Source organism: Terrapene carolina, unplaced genomic scaffold (genome assembly GCF_002925995.2).
Source record: "Terrapene carolina triunguis isolate 2854851 unplaced genomic scaffold, T_m_triunguis-2.0 Scaffold68, whole genome shotgun sequence".
Classification (NCBI taxonomy): Eukaryota; Metazoa; Chordata; order Testudines; family Emydidae; genus Terrapene; species Terrapene triunguis.
Window position 1 is genome coordinate 15631477 of NW_020664419.1, and position 15614 is coordinate 15647090.

General features: G+C 39.1%; 1 protein-coding gene across 5 annotated transcripts in view; it reads left to right on the plus strand.

The window, feature by feature from the left end:
• CACNA2D1 (calcium voltage-gated channel auxiliary subunit alpha2delta 1) overlaps positions 1 to 15614 on the plus strand; it is a 658640-nt gene that overhangs the window by 304969 nt on the left and 338057 nt on the right. For all 5 annotated transcript variants that reach the window (XM_026648660.2, XM_026648662.2, XM_026648663.2 and 2 more), the window contains one exon: positions 3540 to 3599. In XM_026648660.2, coding sequence (XP_026504445.1) covers positions 3540 to 3599 — 60 coding nt within the window. The remainder of the gene's footprint in view (positions 1 to 3539; positions 3600 to 15614) is intronic.

Sequence of the window (15614 nt, forward strand, 5' to 3'; positions counted from 1 at the left end):
ACACACACACACACACACACACACACACACACACACACACACACACACAAAACCCCCAAGTCAAAGTTACATTAAAAGAACACTATTAAGGCTGCAAAGTCAAGTCCTCAAAATGTAGGAAATGCCAGAAGGTACCTGTGCATTCCAAGCAGGAAGCTTCCTCCTCCCTGCTGCCTGGACACCAGCATGGGGAGATTGAGAGCACAGAAAAGAACTTCCCTGCTTTTAGTTCTGGTGCCAGCCTGGCCCCAGCTTGCAGCAGCCCAGAGCTGTAATTGCAGATAATTTCCTGCTTAGCTCTGGCCTGGAGCATGCTTCGTGCAGATGGAATCATCAGCATTTATTAGCTGCAAAGCTCTAGCCAGTCTTTATTGCGCATGTGTGAACTGTTTTTCCACACTGTCCCGCTTCTCTCCCAGAGGCTTGTAACTTGGCCATATATGGGCAGATTTTCATAGGGTTGGGAAAAGGCCAGTCCCCTGTCAAATTTCTGAGCATGGGAACGAGCCGCTGATGGTCCATCATAGGACCTAACCACATCAGCCACACCATCAGGAGCTCGTTCACCTGCACATCTACCAATGTGATATATGCCATCATGTGCCAGCAATGTCCCTCTGCCATGTACATTGGCCAAACCGGACAGTCTCTACGCAAAAGAATAAATGGACACAAATCAGACGTCAAGAATTATAACATTCAAAAACCAGTCAGAGAACACTTCAGCCTCCCTGGACACTCAATAACAGACGTAAAAGTGGCAATTCTTCAATCAAAAAACTTCAAAAACAGACTCCAATGAGAAACTGCAGAGCTGGTATTAATTTGCAAACTGGACACCATTAAATTAGGCCTGAATAAAGACTGGGAGTGGATGGGTCACTACAAAAACTAAAAACTAATTTCCCCATGCTAATTTTCCCCTACTGTTACTCACACCTTCTTGTCAACTGTTTGAAATGAGCCACCCTGATTACCACTACAAAAGTGATTTTTAATCTGTTGATAATAGCCCACTTTAATTGAATTGTCTCGTTAGAACTGACCCCCCACTTGGTAAGGCAACTCCCATATTTTCATGTACTGTATATATATCTTCCTATTGTATTTTCCACTCCATGCATCTGATGAAGTGGGTTTTAACCCATGAAAGCTTATGCCTAAATAAATTTGTTAGCCTCTAAGGTGCCACAAGTACTTCTCATTGTTTTTTTCCGTGGTCTTATAGTGGGAAATGTCTGGCAACCTTAATAGGTGGTGCTATTAACCCCACCTATAATGTGAGGTAAGTATTTAGGTGGTAAAATTTATGCAGAAATATATGCTCGCAAACACATTATTTCCAGTATCTAATATATCTTAGTGATTGGGTAACATAATGGCAGATTAAATTAATGGTGATAAGTGCAAGGGAATGCATGTTAGGGAAAGAAACCTTTTCAGAAATACTGATTATGAATTAAGTAGAACCTGTCAAGGAAAAGTTGGAGTAGTCCTGGTCAGCATGTGCTCAGCGCAGTCTATGGGCTGGTCTATACTTAGCCGCTAGTTCGGCGGCTGGGGATCGAACTTCCGGGTTCGATTTATCGTGTCTGGTCTGGATGCGATAAATCGAACCAGGAAGTGCTCGCCGTCGACTGCGGTACTCCATCTCAACGAGAGGAGTACCGCGGAGTCGACGGGGGAGCCTGCCTGCCCCGTGTGGACCGCGTCTGAACCGCGGTAAGTTCGAAGTAAGGTATGTTGACTTCAGCTACGTTATTCACGTAGCTGAAGTTGCGTACCTTACTTCGACTTGGGGGGTTAGTGTAGACCAGGCCTATATAGTGATTACAATGCTTGGGTGAGCAAAAGGAGCAACAGAAAATATAATGGCATTTTTTGAATATATGGCATGTTTTTACTCAATTGAGTATTAATTTTGTATTACCTCATCTCAGAGCGTAGCTGAAAAAGGGAAATGTCTAGAGAGGGGAACCAGAAAAGTCTTGGGAATTACATATGAGGAGGGTTTTAAAATGAAAAATAAATAAAAAGGATTATAACATTTTGACACAAGAAGAATCCGAAGGGATAGACATTCTCCCTTCACCATGACCCTTATTGCATAATAAAATTGAAAGGCAACACATTTAAATAAATACATTAAATATATATAAAGAGAGTGTACCTATAGCAATATCACTTAATAATAATAAGAAAGAAGTAAATAACTTAATGAGATTTTAAAAAAAAGTATGATGTATTTACATGTATGAGAAAAAACAGTTACAACTACAGTGTCTAGGTTAAAAAGTAACAAGGGATGTCAATCGTCATACTACAGAGAATGATCTCCTCCAGTGGTCATGCATTGATTACATTGACTAAGGTCATGATGTTTGCATAAATAGTTTATTGTCCCAGCCTGTTGATGTATCAGGAACTGGTTACTGCCAGAGGGAGGACAACAAACTAGATAGGGTCAGAGGCTTGCTCTAGTATTGTAACTCCCGTGTTTCCTAACAGATTTGATTAGGAATTCAGCTTTAGCCTTTAGGTAAATGTATGTGAGTTGAGCACCATAGAGGGATGGGGTTGATAAGAGCTTTACCACAAGTGTTGGATTTCTGAAATTTTGGGTGAAAGAATTCTTTGACTTAGAGAGGGGCAATTCAGGTGTAAATTGCTTTACAGTGAATATGCAGTGTTGTTATGGCTATGTTGGTCCCAGGATATTAGAGAAACAGGGTGGGAGAGTAATATCTTTTATTGGACCAACTTCTGTTGGTGAGAGAGACGAGCTTTACAGTGACTAGACAGGAAAGGAGATGAAACACAAAGTGGGGCCTATGAAGGAGGCAACTTAATCATGTCATGATATCTAATAGCTCAGAATATCTTGTGATATCTGTGTCACCACAGTGATGGGTAACAAATAAATGCTTGTAATAGTAATTGGTATTAGGCAGATGAAAATAATGTGGAAACCTCACTGAAATGGCAGTTACTGTTCAAGTCTACAGGCTGAGCTAGCAGCCAAGCAGAGATGAGGTGGAAGGTCATTAATATCCAGTATGGCAATGCCTCTTTTCCAAAGCCCAGTGTCCTTCCCACAGGGTGGAGAAACTGCATATTATCTGTTTCTCACACACCACTGCAGGGTGAACAACCTGAGTAAAGCATTATTTCTTGGGCTTTATACAGGTGCCCTGGTCTTCACCCTGTGGGCTCAACTGGATGTGCAGCAGAGGATCCAATATATTGAGTACGTCTCACTTGTAGACAGGCATCTTTAAAAGTCTTCACAGTGATCTCATATTTGTTCATCAAATTTAGTGTCCCCACAAAAAATAAATAAATAAGAAATTTAAGAAACTATACATTGAAATCGGCCTAGCACCCGTTATATCTCATTGTCATGTTAATACCGTTATGCAGCTAGCTGTTATGAGGGTTAGAAAAATAGGTATTCCTATAATGACCATTGTTTACAAGCATCATTATATTAAGACAAGTATTGAAAACACCAAAATAAATGTCTTTTTCTTTTTCCTCAGAACCTTGCAAAAGAAGCAGAGACATTTCAAGCAGCACATCAGTGGAGGGATGAGTTTGGGGTAAGTTTTTTCACTTTTCCCTCCTCTACCTTTTCAAAAATTTCCCACTTTACAACTGTCACTCTATTCTTGCAAATTTAACTTGTCAATACAGCTGTGTCAGCAGGGATCTGTTCCTCTGAAAATATGGATGTGGCCTGATTGAAAGAATCAGTGCTGTACATGTGCTAATTTGCTTTGCAATGAACAATGAATACATTTGAGTTAAATCAGTTTCTGTAGGACAGTGGTGTGACTCAAGGTGCCTAGGGTAACCCACATTGAAAATGCAAGGGCAGGGCAGGCTGCAAAAAGGAAAGCAGATTCTCCCAAAACTGATGTTTAACACTGTAGTTAGACTCACCAACCAGCCACAAAACTGTGGTCCTGATCCCCTACGCTGGTTATCAAGAAGCTAGAAAAAAGAAATCACACAGCCCCCCTTTATTGCATTCCAGTCTCTAGCTCCCAATCAGCAAATAGGTCTAGTAAAGTGAGAAGTTACTTAAAACTCTATTCACTATACTAAATGTGCTTCTGCTTCTCAAAGGACCAGCCACATTACCAGATAAATATTAGTTTGGATCTTACCCAAAATACCATGTTGCCAGCCAATCCTTTGGTATTTAAATCTAAAGGTTTATTATAAAAGAAAAGAACAAGAAGAGAGTTGTTAAATGGTCAAAACAATCAGATACATATATGGACTCCAAAGTTCTATGCATCCGGTTCTTAGCAGCACTGGTAAGTTTGCTAGCTTGTAAAGTTCCTTTGGAACACATACAAAGCGCGGATGGGTCTATCAGTCCTTTATTCTAAGCTTCCGTTTGTAGAAAAGTTACTTCAGTGAGAAGCAGGACTGAAGACAAAATGGAGATGATGCAGTTGACTTTTTATATCCTCTGCCATGTGACTTGAACATCCTTTGTCCCAAACACAAACTCACTGCACATGGGCACGGTATGGTATTGCCACCCTTCTGTGCTGCTGCCTTCAGTGCTGGGCCCTCAGTCAGCAGCTGCCGCTCTCTGGCCACCCAGCTCTGAAGGCAGCTCATAAGTAAGGGTGGCAATACCACAACCCCCCTAAAATAACCTTGCAATCCCCCCGCAACCCACTTTTGGATCAGGACCCCCAGTTTTATAAACGCTGGTCTCCCCCATTAAAACTATATGGTAAAGGCACACAAAAGACCAAATTTCACAGGGGGGACCAGATTTCACGGTCTGTGACGTGTTTTTCATGGCCATGAATTTGGTAGGGCCCACAGAGAGAGAGAGAGAGAGAGAGAGAGTTAAAAAAATGACTTAGGTCCCGGTCAAATTCAGATCCTGTAACTAGCTCAGAAGAGCCTGGATCACTAATGAGCAATAGTCTGCTGTTTTGGTGGTCTCCGTGCATAAGGGTGTGGATAGTTTTAGATACTATGTTTGATCATGCACTCTTTTACTGCTACAGTAGGCACTTGTGCCCTCTGGCTAGCACTGTCTCTGGGCTTTGCTTTGTTTCTTTTGCCTTTCACCTTCAGTGGGAAAGATGCAGATTGTCATACTTCCTTCAGGAAAGCTTCTGGTCTCATCAGAATTCATCGCCAAGGAGAGATCTCAAAGTAATTTTTGAAATGTAATTTTATATCAATGCACGCAGCTCAGGCAGTGGCTGGAGTTACAGAGTTAAGGCAATCACAATCTGTGCATATCTCATAGACCAAAAGAGTCTGCAGTTGGATTTGTAATAAATTAGCTGCAAACCAAGCTTGTGCTTTACTGTTTTGAGTTAGGATAAGAACACCGTGCAGAATATAATAACCTTGACATTAGGTTATGCAATTAAATTGAGAATAAATGTATTAAGCGTCTTATAATTTAATTTGTTCCATTTTAGCCAGAAGTAATCTTTCTTCTCTTCTGGCCTACTTTTTAGAAAATGCCTGATCAAATTAGCTTGCACACAGATCTTTTTGATAAACTTATTTTTCACTGCAAGATTCATTCTCCTAATGACTGTTTTGGAAACAGAAGCTGTACTGTAGAAGGCTTTCAATGGACTCTGCTTCTTATTGTATTTGTGGTTCCAGAGTGTCTTTTACAGACTTGTTTCTTTTCTAGGATTTGCTTTTGGGTTACTAAAGCCCCTTCAGCACCATGCATATGAATCACAAGAGAAACAAGCTTTTTTGGACACAGTCTATTGCTGATTTTAATTAGCTCATGCTCAGCAATGGTCTTGACAGCCATATTGTAGCACAATGATAGCCTGCGGGGTTTTGGAGAGTAAAAGAAAAAACAAAACAAGCAAAAAATATATATATATATAACGTGGGAGTCTCACTCTTACAGAGAGACTATATGGGCTGATTTCAGTGGAAGAAACCGAGGGGAGCGAGGGTAAAAGACATGACATAAGTTCTGAGGTCTGTGTAGAGGTATAAGAAGTGTGCCAGTAGGAAAAGTGTCAGAGCATCTGTTGTAACAACTTGTTCTGAATGTAAATATTTGTGCACAATTACACAACAAAAGCGTGTAAAATATACTAAAGTTTCAAGGTTTTGTGTCTGAGCTAGAGTTGTACTGGGACAGAGATCTAGTATCCTTGGATAATTAGGTGATGCTAAAATAATTGGCAAATCTCCAAAGGTTCAGTTCAGAGAGGTCTCGGAAAACCCAAAGTTTATCCAAACTTACCCAAAACTCTTTCTGGTTAATTCTGCTGATAGTTTAATGTAGAGCTAGTAAAAATTCTCTGACTTTTTTGGGGGGTGGGGATGGTTAGGAAGAATGTAGATGAAATTTAAATTTGGATGAAAACAAAGAGACTCTCTTGTGGAAAGAGGCCTCATTTTTTTAATGATCTCTAGTTCCATGAGAGAAGACTCTTATAATATTTCTAGTTTCTAGCTTTATTTTCCAGGTGAAAGTGAGAACTGTTACTACACGAGAACTGCAGGCAAAAAGTAAATGAACTTCACTTTTTTCAATGCTCAAAAGCTCAGAATTTGGGACATTTTAGTAGAGCGTCAGATCAATATTTATTTTACTTGAACTGCTTCGAGAGAGATTCCTCTCCTCCCATCCCCCATCCCCAAAGTCAGGGCATGTATCAATAACAAACCTAGCTGGCATCTGGAAAGTTATGATTCAGGTGTTTGGTGTCCAAACAAACAACACAAAAGTGACTATTTAGGGCTATGCCAAGTATAAGAGCTAACCTATTTCAGAAAGGGAAGCTTTTGACAGATTGCATGGTGGTGTACACTGGATTTGTCTCACTGTTTAAGAAGATGGAGACTATGGAGTAAGTAGAGGGAGATGTGGCCTAGAGCTGGTAAAGAACTAACATTTTCTCAGTGAACTGTGTAAACAAAGGGGTAGGGTTCCGTTTTCAACCCTGAGTTAGCAAGGTGGAGTCAGTAAAGAGCAACTTGAAGCTGAGGGTTAAGTTTGGTATTTTAGAGGGAACAATATTAAGACCCAATCTATTGCACACTGAATTCAGGATGGGTCTTTCCACTGATATCAGTGGTCTTTGAATCAGGCCCTAAAGGACCAAACCTGCATTCTGTGTTCACCTAACTCACAGATTCATAGACTTCAAGGTCAGAAGGGACCATCATGATCATCTAGTCTGCCTCCTGCACATTGCAGGCCACAGAACCTCACCCATCCACTCCTGTAATAGACCCCATGGCTCTGACTGAGTTATTGAAGTCCTCAAATCATGATTTAAAGACTTCAAGTTACAGAGAATCCACCATTTACACTAGTTTAAACCTGCAAGTGACCCATGCCCCATGATCCAGGGGAAGGCGAAACCCTTCTCCCCACCCCCAAGGATCTTTGCCAATCTGACCCCAGGGAAAATTCCTTCCCGACCTCAAATATGGCGATCTGTTAGACTTTGAGCATGTGGGCAAGACCCACTTCCACTGAATTGATTGCGGGTTTTTGGTGTGCAAGGATGAGAGAATACATACAGATTGCAAAGCATTTCAGGTTCAGTAATCTCCTGGAAGCTGTAATGAATCTATGTCAGCGCTACACAATGTATTCTCATCACTTTGGAATTTTCCTTAAATAAATACACTGTGTAGCTATTTATTATTTAATAAATGTATTTTATATAGCACCATAAACACAAACTGAAATCTGCAACATTTTCTAGTGATTTTGCGAGGTGAGCACAGCCTAATAGAGTTAAAATTTAGAAAATGATGAATTAAACATAATGCACTGAATATAAACTAATTGTGGCTATGTGTTATGGGTGAACTTCACATCTGTGGCAGAGGGCTGGCATGTTGAATTCAGTGGACTTCTTACGTCATTAAAGTTAAGAATGTGAATATGGACTGGGCTCTTACATGGATCCAGTTGCCCCCGATGCTCTGCATTACCAGCACAGAGGGGCTGTTGTCACTGTTCCAACCCATGGCCTCGAATAGCAGATGGAGGGGCTGCGTGACAAGCCCAGCATCTTGTCCCAGAGGGTGGATCTCCCCATCTGGGATTCAACCTTCATAAAGCCTGAAGCCAATGGATATTTCTATTGGCTTCAGTGGGCAACGGATCAGAACCATAGAGCCCAAACACTCTGGGTTTATGTGGAGTGAATTTTACTCTATGTAAGTAGAATTTTATTAAGATGTAGGCACATTGCCAATAAACCTTTATTACACAGGAATGTTTAGAAATCATAAATATAATAGAAACCAAATTATTTTTTTTTACAGAATTTCTTTTAAAATCCATTTTAACATGAATGCTTTAGAGTTTTTAACTATTGTAAAGAGTCTAATAACTTCTTAATGTCTCTCATCAATAATTTAACATTGGGGTAGTGGGAATAATTACTGAAAAGGTGCCTTAACATTTCAAAGGAATATTAGAGATCCTGGATATTTTCTGGAGTAAAGGAGGGCAGCTTTAATTAAATATTGGTTTGTAAAATATAGTTTTTCTGATTAAATGCAATGCCAATTAATATATATCTGATTTGAAGTTGCCTTTAAGGCCATAAAATACAATGTGCCTCATGAAAGTGTTAAGTCTCCAGAGACTTATGTGAACACTATGAAGAAGAATCCAAAATATTGAACAGCAGGAACATAACGAGAAAAAGAAAAAAGGCCCACTTAATTCACTGCCCTTCTCCATTTCCTTTATTCCCGGCAGCACGCAATTCCCTAGCTGAATATAGAGCTGGAGAAACAAAAAATGTACTTTAAAATTAGTTCGTATTAATGCAGCCATCAAATCAACCAAACCTCATCAGTTGCTACTTTGAATTTCTTGAGATTTTGAAGACTAAAAGGAAGATATTTTTTGTCACTTGTGATAGTTCAATTATTCTTTTGGATTTCAGGGGCTTTTTAAAAGAGAAGGAATAGCGTGTGTAGAGGGGACATGTTCTGTATTGAAATAATTGCTTGATTCCCCAAATGGATCTCTTACAATTACATTTGGTATCACATTTGATTGCATTGCAATGGTTTGTTAGCTAAAGCAATTTTGTTTCCAGTTGGGTCCATAATATTAATTGTACTTACACATGTATAAACGTAAGGAATATCTCATTTGTATGTTAACAAGCAGAGTCTTTCTGCGTGGCTTATTAGCATCCACTTATGTATAAGAAGACTGCAATGAAGACTTCTAGGAATTAATTATCATGTAAAAAGAGTCTCTTAAAAATTCCTTTCAGTGTGTTATCTTTTAAACAATGGTATTGTTCTGGACTCTTTAGGGACCATCTTAATTCCCTGTATCTTAGTATTTCAGATATAATATTTGGTTTGATTTAAAAATAGGCCAGAGTTTGAGTATCAGTTGAGCTTAAATTTGAGGCACAGAGAAAAGGTCACAAAAATGTTATTGTGGATCATGTATTTTCATACCTTTCTAGTTTTCTTGAAGAGAGAAGGTTGCCTTCATAAAACTGTAATGAAAAGTTGCTCAGCAGAGAGGCAAAGGATAGAAATTATAATTGAGATTAATCTATTCTCCTACCATGAGAGGTGATCCTTTTCGGTCAGGGTAGACACATATTGGGGGGAGCAATAGCGGGAGCTTGCTTTGCTTGACTTCTCCTATGGATTGAAGACTTCAGTCTCCAGGGCTGTCTGTTATCTTTCATGAACACTGAGTCAGCACCAAAAAAGTTGTATCTTAAAAACACCAGCTGAAAATCTTGCCGATTGTATTGTTAATTGCCTGGCTTAAAAGAGGCAGGTTGCCAAACCTGATCTTTCAACTTCTGAGATGGCGGAAATAAATCAGACATCAGAGGCAGAGTTGGGGTTCAGTTCTTCACTGATTTGTACCTCATGTAGCCATTCGTGTTTATACAAAGTAGTCCAGCTTCTCTGTTACTCAGTATCTTTTATAGTCAATTGCACCAGTGCAAAGTAGGTGGGAAAAGCTACCATTCCGATTTGGTACCATTTCCTGCCCACTTTCACTGGTATATATGTCTACACAAGCTGCAGGGGAACAGAGAACTAAGCCCAGTGACTGCAGGTGGAAAGTAGGTGGAGTTGAGAAATATGATTAAAAACATAAATGGCTCAAGGCAATGGAGAATCAGGCCCATGCTGATATGTATCAATCTTTTCTATGTCTTCACAACAGGGCCTGATCCAAAGCCTATTCTGGTGGTGGAATCAGTTTCCATCTGGAGCACATGGCCAATCCATCTCTAGTGTCTCCTGGTAATGATGGTGTTCATATCTTCTTGGCAGCACTGTGTGAATAGGTCTTGGTTAGAGATTGTAATAAATGGGAAGACTTCCATTGATTTCAGTGGTTTTTGGATCAGGCACTGTGCTTCTGAGATGTATGTGATTGAGATAACTCAGTGTGATTAATCTAAATTGACAGACAGATGGTCATGGTCTTAGGGAGAAGAATTTGTTTTCCTCTGAAGGGCCTTGTGCTACCTTCACTTATGTGACACATATCTTTGATTTGTGCATAATTTAAATGAGACATGCCATATATCTCGCTGCGATAATGTGAAAATGGAATTCTGCTGTCAGCTGTGTGTGCACTTTGTGGTCTTCCCACTCGTGGAATTGTGCCTCATATAATGAAGATGGTGAGAAGAAATAAAAATGGAGCATAACATGCTGAAATGAGCAGTCATATAGATAGTTCTGATGTTTCTCTGATGCTTATCCAAATCATCCTAACCTTTCGGTCTGTGCAAATGGGCTCAAAGTGTTGCAGGAAAAAGATTTCCAGTACTGCCTGTTTTAAATTGGGTAGGAAATATCTCAATTACAGTCTTTCTATCAGTACCTGGACTGAACTCAAGTTGTGATTCTTTTCCCTTAAGTTAACTGAAATGTCTTCCAATTTTTTTTAAATCCGTTTTAATTCAGTTCCTAGTGTATTTGAACCTTTTTCACCATCCTTTATGTAGGATGGCAACAACTGGCAAGGAGATAGAGCTCTTAATTTAGAAGTTTTATGAAAATGTGACAGGATTGAAATTTGGCCTAGACAAATGTGCCATTAGAGATAAATACTAAGGGCTTGGTTCTCCTTACACTATTTTTTTCACTTAGAAATATATGAATCCCTTTGGCCAGATTTTGAACTGTTGGAAGGGTGTCAGTCCAGAATAACTCTGCACTCCAGTGGAATTGCCCTTGACTGGTGTAAGTATGAAGAGAATAAAGCCTGATTAAATCCCTGGGAAAGTAAATACTAGAATTCTAGACTAGATCACTTATGGCCTTTTTTCTCTTTAATTTCAATCTTCCTGAGAATGGCAACTACTCCTTATGGTTTATCCTCCAGTGCTTTGTTCAGTGTTCTCAGAAGTTCTGGCACTAGTGACTCAATGAGACTATGATAGCTGAGGATTTGGTCCTATAATTTTGAACTCCTTGATCTTCAGGTATACTCTTTTAGACTTGCTAGTACTGTAGGAAGCTCCTCAACAAACTGCATCGCTTTAGGTGGGAAAAGAAGAGTTTATGGACCCTAAAAACACCTTTTGAAAAGTGCTGAATCTGACATATCCCGTTTTCTAATATGCCTCTTTTGGTCTTTGTATTTTGGTGCCTCTTTACATGCTTAACTTCATTGCAGAAGTTTAACATTTTAATATAAGTCATTTTAAAAATTACATTCATCCAAAAGAGAAAATTCACTGGTAAGGATGGTGCCAGGAAAGCTTTTAGGGTGAGGAGATAAACAGTCAGTCAGTCATTTTATCTTTCAAACACACCACTTTATCTCAAAAATTTAAAGTGTGAACAGACATCTCTACATATTGACCATGCAGCTAATTAAAATGTGTGCTGTTTCTGATAGGGGTGGGAGGTGGCTGGGCTCAGTGTAATTTAAATCTTTTCATCTTTTAGACACCACTGGAGAAAACACATGTGCATTATCACCTTCTTTGCATATGATTGTTTAATGTGGTTTCTGAACAAACATCTAATTAAAAGCAAAATGTACTATTGTACCCAATTTATTAGCACCCTGCAGGTTCTCTAGCTTAGTTTAAAGAACCTACTGTACTGTTAAGAGATGCTGCTGTCTTCTTAGTACCTATTTTTCCAAGAGTCTTAAATGACTTGGTAGCACCATTATAGGACTAATTATTTATTTTTGTCCATACTACATTTCAATGGCAGATTTAGTAGCTACTTTAAAAATCACTTATCAGAAACTTAAAGTGCAGTTTTACTATCCTAAGTGACTGTAAAAATGGCATTGTGGGATTCCATTTGTATTGTTTCTCAATTTCCAAATCAAATGTTAGTTAAAAAAATAAATTATTTTCCCCATAAATGCAAGCCGGGCCAGCCTGACCCAGCTCAAGATGGATTTCTTTTTCTTCTTGTGCATCATCATCACTAAAGGAGGTGCTGCAGGTTAAATGAGAGCACCAATTTCATCTGTTCAACCCCATTATCTTCATTTGGAATTTAGTTAGCAAATCTGTTGGTGTGTGAGAAGGAAGAATATTAAGTTCACTCAGCTGCAGTGGTTTTGCACTGCTAATAGGAGAAAAGCAGTAAAAACATGCTTGTGTCTTCACTAGAATAAACAGATATATCTCTGAATATACACAAGGAACCAGTCAGTTAAGTAACAAAGTGACATTTTGACATAGTTACTTTTCAGAATGGAAGCACACTTTAAAAGGTTTAGAGATTCAGTTCAATTTGAATAGCTTGGATATTTGAGAAGTATCCAAACTATGAATTACCTCCTGGATCTGCAAATTGAGTTGAAAAATCTTTAAAGGATATGTTTTTTTGTGCTCACAAAAATTTCAATATTTTCTCTTCCTCAACTCATGCGATATTTTGAAAACAAGCAAACAACAAGAAACCACTTCCCAAAAAAGAAAAACCCAGCAATCTCCTCCCCCATACATTTTTTTATTTTTCAATTTGGCAATTCTGTTTCAAGAAGGCTGGAATCTGAATATGCCAAGGTGCCCAGAAGTGAAAGACGGAAATAACCAAATTTATTTGAAACTGGAAATAGATTTGCTTTGAGATTTTGAGGGGAGTAGAATAGATGAGGTTTTTTTCCCCATTCAAACGTTTGTTTTCATCTTCTCTCTCTAGATGTCAGGGCAGTGCAGGCCTAATGTTGGCTGCAGGGCCGGCTCCAGGCACCAGCACAGGAAGCAGCTCCTTGAGGCGGCCAATGGAAAGGGGTGGCACATCCGCGTTTTCAGCGGCAATTCGGCGGCGGGTCCCTCAGTCACTCTCGAAGGGAAGGACCGGCCGCCGAATTGCTGCCGAAGAATGAAGCGGCGCGGTAGGGCTGCTGCCAAAGTGCCGCTGATCGTGGCTTTTTTTTAAAAAATCCTCCCCCCCCCCTTGGCTGCTTAGGGCAGCAAAAAAGCTGGAGCCAGCCCTGGTTGGCTGCTACTTAAAAGCTCCCATACTTGGTCCTGCCTCAGCACAGGGAGCTGGATTTGATGACTTCTTGAGGTCAGTCCCAGCCTACATTCTAGAGGCTCACATTTTTCTTCATATGTCACAGACTTTTTGTGTGGCTTAAGACAAATATTTAATCTGTCTGTGCCTCACTTTCCTCTGTGTAGAAAGAAAAAAGAAGATTGTAATATTGATGGAATCTGTATAGTAGGGTAGTTGTGAGGTTTAATATTTTAATGTTTGAAGCCCTCAATGGAGATACTATAATGCAAAATATGGCAATAATCTGAAAATCTAATGACCCAAGAAATGAAAAATGGCATTTTTACCACAGTATGTTTACGTAATTAATGTTAAGAGCTGACGTTCCAAGGCTACCAGCTCATACCACAGCTAAAGATGGCAAGTATTTGATGTCTCTCCAGTAATCTCAAATAGATACACAATCCAAAAGTTAATGATATTCCCACTCAGTCAGGCTTGACTTTAAAATGCACTTAAAACTATAAAGAGAAGATCTGCTGGATACCCATTGTTAAAAACATTTTACATTGGAGGTTTGGTTCGTATCCTTCCATCCATTTTGTGCTGTGCCTCTGACTTTCATGAAAGTTAAACAAGTGAGGTGAGATTGGGACTCTTTTCTGTGATTTTTATGAAAGTGATATTGTGCCACTGAAGGAATGAGACACTTTTCTCTGAGAGAAGGTGGTTGAGGTAATCTCTTTTATTGGACCAACTTCTGTTGGGGAGAGAGAGAGAGAGAGACTTTTGAACTACACAGAGGTCTTCTTCAGATCTGGGAAAGGTACTCATAGTATCACAGCTACATATAATATTGTATTTAGATCTGTACCATCTAGTTGAGGAACTAGCTCTAGTTGTGGTGTGTATGTGTAATAAATTCAAATTGTTATGCATTTTCCATTTGATGACATGTTCATAAATCATATTTAATTTTCAATGGTAAATATGAAATTATTTTTAAAAAAGTCTTTCATATGTTAACCAAAATGGACCATCTTCACATTTAGAACTCAAATAATCCAAATAATTAATCTAAATTGAGCTCATCCCTCTGCAGTCTTTAGGAGGCGCACAGAGGCATGGTACTCCTAAAATTGTCACAGAAGGACCTGAATCTGCATGTTTGCCTCCTGTTTTTCCAGGTATCTTCCACTGCACAATGCTACAGATGCATCCTCTTAGAGGGGAGGATGCAGAGGAAACTCAAAGGAAGAACCTTGTTTGGGCTTTTATTGGAATTTTTCTCCTTTTCTTCTTTTTCCCGCAGTTGGGGAACACTTGACCTTTAGACACATACTAAACCAATATTTAAATAACTGTAAATACTAATACTAATGAATAGGTGACATTTTGCAAAAATGACTGTGTCATTATTATTGGGATTATATAATGAAGGTGACCTTCCTTTTAAGTGATGACTTCAATCTGAAAATGGTATTGGCACAAATATTACAAAATGTCATCCGAATGAAAAAGGAGGGTGCAGCTGGAGTCGACCCAAGGCTGTCATGTACACAATGAACTGATTAAAAGCAATCAAAGCTGATCTGAGCTAATCAAATACAGGAGTCCATTCTATAATAAAGAACAAAAATAAAGAGAAAAGGAATGACGTATTAAGCTGCTTGATGCCACATTTTTCTCTTATGAATTCTAATGTTTCTTTAAGGGGGAGAAAAGTTCTATTTTAAGGCAAGTGCTTTGCTTTTAGGAAGACTTTCTTGTCTTCTGTATGAGAAGTACCCGTAGTACTTGGCATTCATGCAGGGCAGTGCAAGGGAATATAGTGTTAGAGCATGTTGGCCTTTAGATAAAATGATAGGAGGGAACAGAACAACAATTTGTATGTGATAACATTACTTGCTTAAAAATAATAAAAATGTGCCTGTTATATGGTCAAAGAAGAGACAGAAGGAAAACTGACAATAGTTAGAAACAGCAAGACAAGGGAACAAACATACAAAAAATGAACTGCTTGTCTACACAGAGAAACTTCCTAGTATAGTTATACTATTACATGTCCCTGCGCAGACACGCTTATTCCATAATGAGAGTGACTTTTTCTGATTTAATTTATACTACTTGAAAAACAACATATTCCA